General features: G+C 31.4%; 2 protein-coding genes across 2 annotated transcripts in view; one reads left to right on the plus strand and one right to left on the minus strand.

Annotated features, from left to right (window-relative positions):
- The first annotated feature begins 2,501 nt into the window (after positions 1-2,501).
- Positions 2,502-3,011, plus strand: LOC131648606 (uncharacterized). Its single transcript, XM_058918350.1, has one exon. It carries the CDS (start codon positions 2,502-2,504, stop codon positions 3,009-3,011), a length of 510 nt encoding a protein of 169 aa, XP_058774333.1.
- Positions 3,012-6,056: 3,045 nt separating this feature from the next.
- LOC131645928 (protein neprosin-like) overlaps positions 6,057-9,043 on the minus strand; it is a 2,991-nt gene continuing 4 nt past the window's right edge. Inside the window, exons 1-7 of the mRNA XM_058916115.1 lie at positions 8,837-9,043; positions 7,813-7,899; positions 7,497-7,685; positions 7,246-7,410; positions 6,820-6,873; positions 6,604-6,750; positions 6,057-6,523 (exon numbers count right to left, since the gene is read on the minus strand). The exon at positions 8,837-9,043 is cut by the window's right edge and continues 4 nt beyond it. Of these exons, the coding sequence (XP_058772098.1) occupies positions 6,146-6,523; positions 6,604-6,750; positions 6,820-6,873; positions 7,246-7,410; positions 7,497-7,685; positions 7,813-7,899; positions 8,837-9,040 (1,224 nt within the window). The 5' untranslated portion in view covers positions 9,041-9,043 and the 3' untranslated portion in view covers positions 6,057-6,145. The remainder of the gene's footprint in view (positions 6,524-6,603; positions 6,751-6,819; positions 6,874-7,245; positions 7,411-7,496; positions 7,686-7,812; positions 7,900-8,836) is intronic.

The raw sequence follows: 9,043 nt of genomic DNA on the forward strand, positions 1-9,043 counted from the left end.
GATTACCACAAAATGAAAAATCCCAAAATAACATACATACAACATTCATAACATACAAAGATCATATTGTAACACCACAATATAAATCTCATGCTTTCATACATTATGAATAAACGTTTGCGGAAAAAATTGAATTGCTATTAAGAGTTTCAATGAATATATCTCATACTATATTCATCTACCAAATTCAAATTAACATTTACAAACATGCTATTTTGAAATCCACAATCTAGGCCATAAAGCCTTAAAACAACATATCCAATATATCAAACAATACATCCAAATATCCAACAAAACATAAAAAATAGCAATATCCAAACATAAGCATAAGTCTAAAGAAATCCCCCCAAGTGTTACATGATCAGAGCATATGACTCGCTACCTAATCCAATAACAAACTCAGGAGCTCTTCGGCTAAATCCTCGGACAAACTACTACTCGTCTGAACCTGCACGTTACCAACAAAGAGCAACATTCAAACAGAAGGGTGAGAATTCAAATTATTATAGAAAACAAAATAATGAGAAATATAAACATAAACAAGCATACATTTCACAATTCACCATTCTTCATAAAAACATGCTTTTATAACCATACATCAAAGTTAACATGTGTTATCATTAAACAACCAAGTTCCATCACTCAAGTAATTATATCTAATTACTAGTTCAACAATTGTAATCCACTAATGAAATGTCATCAAGTATACAATTATCACACAAAATTCTACATTATGCATCACTTATCACATAATTAATCCACACCAATCATATTGCAAAATCACATAAACAATTCACACTGACACGTGCGACTCAAGTGTGACTCTATGCAATATGCATGTGGATCCCATCTGTTATCATTTCCGGTCATGTCAATTGCCTTTCTCTATAGACTAGATAACCACCTCAAAGCTCCATACGGTGTTAAGCTTTCAAATCTCAATCGGCTTAGATTTGGCACAAGTATATAACCTTCACGAGATTACCCAACATTGCCACTTTCAAAGGCTCATGTTGGTGTACGTATGCAACAAAACAAGACTCATGCATTTAAGACGATCTCTTTATGTCCTAAACTACACAATCACATCTTTACAACTTTGCAAAATATTACACAACATGACATTAAATCCAAATCTCAAACACCAATTAGCATTTAGCAATCAATCATATAATTCATGGTTATCATTATCACATAATACATTCATGAACATTGATTATAAACAATTCATTCATAACATACATTCATAATTACATGTTATTCACAATTAACATCATAATTAATTACATAAGTGCCAACCAATCTTATTCTATCATGTAGATAATCATATTAGCTTCAATATGCTTCAAACGACCCGTAAAAAGAAGTTACGGACAAAAGATACAACATTTCAAAGTTTGGAAAAGTTCTATACAGCATTGTCCGCTTAGCGGCCATCAAGCGCGCTTAAGGAAATCAAAATCCAATAACCTTGATTGAAGCGGCTAAAAACAGTAGCTAACATTTTCGCAGTTCCGCTTAGCGGGCTAGGTCCGCTTAGCGAGCTCACTTAATTTTTCAAAAATAAACAGCATCCGCTTAGTGAGCCAGGGGCCGCTTAGCGGGACATGCGATTTTGCAGAAAAAAAACCAAAAAACTCAGAGCTGCTAAAATCACACTCCACTATACCAAATCACTTCCAGTCACAAATAAACAGCAAATACAACTAATATTCATCATCATTCAACAACATTCATCATCAAAATCATGTTTAACCACACAAATTCATGGAAATTAACATAAACCCTAACTTTTCTATGTTTTCATGAAATTGAAAGATTGAAGAGAATATACAAACACATACATTACCCAATAATATAATCTATAGCAATTTGGATTCTAACCCTTACCTCTAGTTCAAATCCACCCTCTCGATGAAAATCTACAAATTCCCTCTTTTTCTCTTCTCCAGCCACTTTCTCTTTTTTCTATCTTTTCTATTTTCTAAATCTAGGTTATCTCACAAATTTCTCTATTAGCTCTTAATTGTTATTGGGCTTAATCCATCCAACTATCCGTTCTAACTCAATTAAGCTTATTAGCTAATTTACTATATTTCTATTATTTACTAAATTAGCTAAATTAACACCTTAGCACATAATTAAATAATTATCACCCAAATAATAATTAAATAAAACACATACTTATCAAAACACCAAATACTAGTTAAATAAATATCTAATAAAAATAAGATGTTACAAAGGGTGTCATGAAAATCTATCCCTTACCACCTCGTATATTAAAATATACACGGGTAAATAACATGGGATCGATTCCTAGCATCAACATTTTTATTATTTTCAGAACTGGATGACACGCTCAATATTAACAATCGGTGTTTTGAAAAACCAAGGTAATAGATCAATGTTATTAAATCAATGACATAATTTCATTATAAACCAAACAACCTAAATGTTCACATCTTTACATCATATTATGCATAATTTCACAGTGGAAATCCATGGAGAATAATGGCAGGTTTCATATGAAAAAATTGTATTTGGGTTATTTGCAACATGTACCAAAAGTAGAGTGGAAGGGTTTGTTATGCGGCGACAGAAGGATTACACTGAAAGATAGGCTGGCTAAGTTTGGTCGAATTGATGACATTGATTGTATCTTCTACAATGGTGTTGAATCTTTAGAACATATATTATTTGATTGTAGGTACACAAAACGGATTTGGGAGGACGTTCTTAGTTGGATTAAGGTGCGGCATGATCCTCTTGGCTGGAATGAGGAGATTACTTGGATGATAAAGATATGTAATAGCAGAAACTCACGTGGTCAAATAGTAAAAATGGCAATTGAGGAAATAATACACGAGACATGGTGGGATAGAAACCTAGTTGTTCATAGCATAGATAATAGTAACAAGAATACTTCAAAGAGAGATATAGATAATATTGTAAATAGTATGTGGGGTTACCCCAAACTTAGAGGGACATTAGCTCAAATATTGATGCTCTAGGTTGTAGTTAGTTGGACTTTGTGATGTTATCCGCTGGATCCTCTGGGTCGCGGCTCGTTCTTGAACTATTTTTGGTTTTAATATAATCATTATTTCCACACAAAAAATTATGCGTAAGAAGAAGTGGAAAATATCAAACATGAGATAAAGAAATTTAAAAAGACAAAGAGATGTAATCATTCAATAGCTCGAGGTATCTAGTCAACCAGAAGATATTTCCAACTTCCAAGAGAAGAAAATGTGGAGAATTAAAGAAGAAATTATTAGAAGGAAACTTGACATGCGGGAAATATTTTGACTTATAGACATTCAAAAATCATAAAAGAGGAAGAATCATAAGAATCAATATAAAAGAAAAAAACCTCTTTGAAACAAAAGAGAAAAAGAGCTTCATCCAAAGAAATCAGAGAAGAGGAATGTTGAATGCAGTATAGGGCAAGCAACAAAAGAAAGATTTGGAAATATTGATCCGGGATTTATCGTCCACAGAGATGGAGATATGCCATTCAATAGTTTCTACGGTTTCGAGCTTGGGTTTGAATGAGCAAAAAGTAAACAAAGATATAGACAGGTAAGAATAAACACATTCTTAGAAGAGAAATAACTTATCAGGAATGTAAATATATTCACTCTTCACAAACATACACTTACCAACCCGCTATACTTAACCTACGATACTCATCTATGTCATCACGTATCTCTCACATAAGTGTCCATCTCTGGAGCACAAACGAGATCATCTCACAACTAAGGTTATCTCTAACGCAAAGTCGCGAGAACATCCGTATTCTCGCGTCGGCGATCTCTCGCGCGCCGCTCTAACAGGAAAGCATTAAGTACATATACAAACAGTGAATGCTAGCTCTAAATCTATCTCTAGAGTTCAGAACCAACACAATATCATCCTAGATAAAGATTCAAGCAGTTTATCTCTAAAGCAACTCAAATCTCCAGCACAGAGCAAAAATCCAGAACAATATCAACACAGATTTATAAAGCAAGTTAAATATAACATTATAATCGGTAAATATACATAAGATTCGAGTAACTATACAAAAAACCCAACACAAAAGAAATACACAAAGAATAGAGAAGATAAACCAAACATCTCGCGGGTTGTCAGCTCCGGTTGATGAGAAATCCACCTCCGATCTTCCAAGTGCATGACCCGGTGTTGTTTTCTAAGCTAATCCTACTCTAAGAATGAAAATGATGGAGTTGGAACCAAAAACTCTCCAAAACCATAACCCTAAAATGGTTCAAATGAAAGAATATAAAGACAATTTCTGCTACGGCCGCTTAGCGGCCAAATCTCGCTTAGCGGACTACACGTATTACAAAAATATCAAGAACAGTAAACAGGCCTCCGCTCAGCGGCCAGAGTCACCGCTTAGCGGCCAGGGAAATTTGGTTCGCCCCTGGAAAGCGCGCTTACACGCCGCTCAGCAGCGCTCTCTGCACAAAACTTGCTTATTTGATCCAAAATCGCGCAATCGGAGCCGTGCCTTCAACACTTTATTCCTCGAGGCTCCAATAAGCATGAATACCTATAAAAACAAAGGAAAAACTATCAAATGGTATATAAAACATATGAAAACTAAATAATGTGAATATATACACAATAGTGGGGATTTTATTACAAAATCAGAATGAATAGAATCGATAAGTGCCACAATTATATACTCAAAATAACAACATTTTGGCACTTATCAAGGAATAATCAAAATGAGTACTTATGTTGAAACTTCATCCAAAAAAATCACAGAAGAGGAAGAACCAAATACAAAATGAGTACTTCATCTAATGCTGAGAGAACAGAAGTTGTTGTGGTTGTAGAGGTCCAAGTTGTTGTAAAAGACCCTTCTACCGAACGTTTGAAACCCAGGAGGCTCTCAGAAGAGGAGATCAAGAAGAAAAAGGGTGAAAAGGACACTCATCATTGATTCTGATGATGATGGAGTAGATTATACTTGATCAAATTTTCCCTCAAGCAACAGAATTTAGATATGATTAATAAAAAATGACATTTTTGTAAGTTTACAACTAATTTAAGGCTTTTATTTTATGGTTTCAAGGAATTCAAGAACTCATTTTTTATACACACTAATAATATATCAGCTTTCATCTTATGGTTATATGCTACTACATTTGAATAAAACCAAAACACATTTGCAGCAAAACAAAAAAAATAAGGAAATGTGAATGACACACTAATGCTTCAAACACAAAATTTAAAACATAGAAATTATAACTTACAATAAATTATCTTGTTGTCTTTCCCATATTCTTGATGCATAGTCTTCAAGGTAGTTTGTACATTAACTAAGATTTCTTCTTACAAAAACATGTGTTTACATAACTATCCAAAAATTCAAAACACCAAAACCAAAACAACTCAAAGTTATTGTGACAAAGTTTAAATAAGTAATGAACATTGAATTAAGTAGTGTTCTTTCGTTAGGACTCCTTGGAGAATAATGTTCTTTCGTTAGGGCTCGAAAATTGAATTAAGTTGACACTTAAGAAATAAAAAATATAAAGAGTATTTATCGCGGTTAATCTATAAAACACGTAAAATCTATAACAAGCAAATGTGTATTTTTTGTTGCAAAAAGAATAAAAAATTAGTTAGTTTTTATGTCGATTTTACAAAAAACCAAGGTAACATATCCGTCGTAAAAATCTAAAAAATAAAGGTGTCTTTTTGGTTCCATATAAAATATTAAATAACAGGAGTTGAGAATCGAACCTCAAACTTTGAACATATATATTTGTATCGGTTCTATTTAAATCCGAGGTAACAAATTTATTATTATTATTATTTAAATAAAATAAGGCGTCCCTGTAACATGTATCCATAATTTTTTACTATACAAGGTGAAAACTTCGTCATAAAAAACGTTATTTATTGTACTGAACTATCATAAAATATAACATTTAAAGTATACCAATTTTCCATTAAAACAAATGTATATTGAAAAACTATTGTAAGGTAAAATAATGTAATAATTATTATGACAAAAGATTCACAAAAATTAGAGAATATGGTGCCAATAAAGTATTTTTTATTTTTAGTCTTATTACATTTTATTTAAGCTTTAAAAAGTTCTTATTATATCATATTCGGTATTTCCTTAGGGGCATTTATCACTCCTGCCAGGTCCACCAAAGTAAATGTGATCCCCCCACTTTGGACTGGTATTTCCTTGTATGTTATAACAATTTGGATTTGATGCTAAATATATAGGATTTGCCAATGGAATCAAGTTGTTATCAGAATCTATAACTTGCATATTTCTAATATATGCAGCTTTTCCATAACCCTCTTCAGCAAAGTGTCCACTACCCATTGCAGTGGAAGTATGAGACCCTGTTGCTTTTGCATTCACTATTTCTCCTCCAAAATGAACTTCATCTGCAACATACTTCAAGTGTGTGAACAAGGTAGCTGGCCAGTACCCAACTATATTCCCATCTCCAATTGTAAGCAACCAATTTCCAGTGTTTTTATCCTTCACACGAAAAAATAATAATAATCATAGTTAGTATACATTATTTGAGTTCACTAAAATAGAAACAATGTAAATATTACCTTCATTATCTTTAAGGGAAGACCAAACTGCTGTCCATTATATGTAGAGAGTTTTGGAATTGAACCTCCAACTGGAAAATTTTTGTTAGTTTGAACAAAGCCTGGACACATTAAATTGTGGCACCCGGTGCTTTGATATGCATCAGCCTGCAAATATTTGTTTGATATTCATAATTTTCTCACAAATTTGTAACTTATTTTAATTATTTTTCTTACCGTCCAATAAACAAAAAATCTCGGGTTGTTGTCACCATAGAGTCGCGGGTATATCTGCATATAAATTAGATTAGACAGTTAATATATAGTTTAAAATGATAGATAGGGGGTTGAGTTGCTAATTTTATTTTGAAATTATAATTCATGGAATTTTGTTTTTTATTTTTTTTCTGGTAGAAACCAGACATTCTCTGCACGCACCTGCAAAACTAATCTGTCGAGATAACTACAATAGACGACAATTTTTTTTAAAGAATTTAACACAGTTCTGTGTCTAGAATTGTGTTAGAACCTAAGATATCTGGTTAATTTAGAAGAGATCTTATATCAGATAATTTTGTTCTATTAATTTAAATGAATTATTAGTATTGAGTTAGCAGTATAAGGAAAGAATAAATGGAGAAAATAATGAGAATAAGAACTAACATGCCAACCAGCTTCAATGGAATTGAGATCTTTTCCATATGAACCAGAGACGAGCCACATTTGAGATAAACTGAATTCACTTTGACTTTCCAGATAAGGGCTCCATACGTTGAAGGTAGCTTGAGCTCCAAAGAACTCATCCTTGTCCACTAATGCAACTGCATGCTATTCAACAATAACAAGAACAAATTTTATTACTTCCTTTAAACAAAAAAGCGCAATTAAATAATCGAGTTTTTGTGATTGCATACTTCATGAGGAAAGGGATTGGCGGCTTTTGTTCCAAAGCTATTAATAGAGTGAGCTCTTAACATGTCTTGTTCTGTTACTCTTCTAATTGGAATTGTTCCTTCAGGACATGATTCACCAGATAAACTCCAAAATTGGAAGTCACTCATATTGTCAAATTGTTTATGCTCTCTTAGACTTTTTGGAAAATCCTGTTTATATAAATATACGGGAAAAAAAACACTTTTATAAAGACTGACACATAATAGCTCTCTTAACTTAAAAATCAATTAATTTCAATTTGTTTGTTATTTATATCTAAAAAAATAAAAATCATACCATTGGTTTTTGTCCTTTCAATAAAGGATGATCAAAAGCTAATTGTTTATGAGTCAAAACGCAATCTATGATATCACCATTAGGAACCTGCAAATTGTACATAATTATGAGTCAAAAGACAATTGTACATAATTTAGACTTTAAAATAAATGTGTTCAGATGAGTAATATTTTTACATAATTAGTTGTCCATTTAAATATAATTGTTATTTCATATTTTTTCTTTATAGTTTGCATGAAAAACAGTGGAGAGAAGATATTTAAAGGAACATCATTTGACGAAAAAATTTAAATCACAAAAACATGATTTATAGCGATCAAATTATTATTTAGCCCTTGAAAAAATTAGGTAATTATTTAAAATTTGAAAAATATGAGAAAATTCCATAATTTAAAGCCCTAGTTTGCAACATTTGATAAACAAATGTGATTTACATTAAATTTTTAAAATATATACCAAAAAGATTAATCTATAACAATATATAAAGGGAAAACTATATTTTGGTGTAGCCTATTTCCTTTCCTAATTTACCCTCTATTTATTGTAAATATTGAAAAAAATAATTAAAGATGATAGATGGAAATTATCTTATTTTTAAATAAAAAATAACTTCAATCTCACACTTTCACAATTAATAATTTTTAAATTTTCAATATTTTTCATTTTTAAAACCGTTAACAAATAATATCTTATTATTTTGCACGTCTGTACTGATTAAAAAGAGCGGACAGACGGGTACGTGAGTGCCCGTCTGAATGCTAGTATTTTATAAAGTAATAAGTTTAAAAAGTGTTAGGCTTATGTGACATTTTTGTATACATATTTAACAAAACACCTTTGTTTTTTTTTTTTTTTAAAAACATTCATTAAATTACTACATTTTAAAAATTCCTTAAATTTTATCATTCAAATAAGGTGATTTACAGTAAACAATTTGACTTATACTCTTGAATTATATTAAATCACGAAAATTAATCCATCCAAAACTATAATTAATTATGTTAAACAATTTATTTTAACATACCTGAATAGTCTTAACTGCAGGTTTGTTGATTTGTCGAAGACGAGTAGCTATGGTCTTCTTCAACTCTTGAAGTTCTTGCTCTGATCGAAACGTTTGATTAATTGATTGATGATTTTGTGTTTGTGAAGAATTAATGGGAGAAACAAAAGAAACAACAATAAAAATGTGTAGGAGGAGACAATTCATTGAAGAACTAAAGACCATTTT

Source organism: Vicia villosa, linkage group LG2, assembly GCF_029867415.1.
Source record: "Vicia villosa cultivar HV-30 ecotype Madison, WI linkage group LG2, Vvil1.0, whole genome shotgun sequence".
Classification (NCBI taxonomy): Eukaryota; Viridiplantae; Streptophyta; class Magnoliopsida; order Fabales; family Fabaceae; genus Vicia; species Vicia villosa.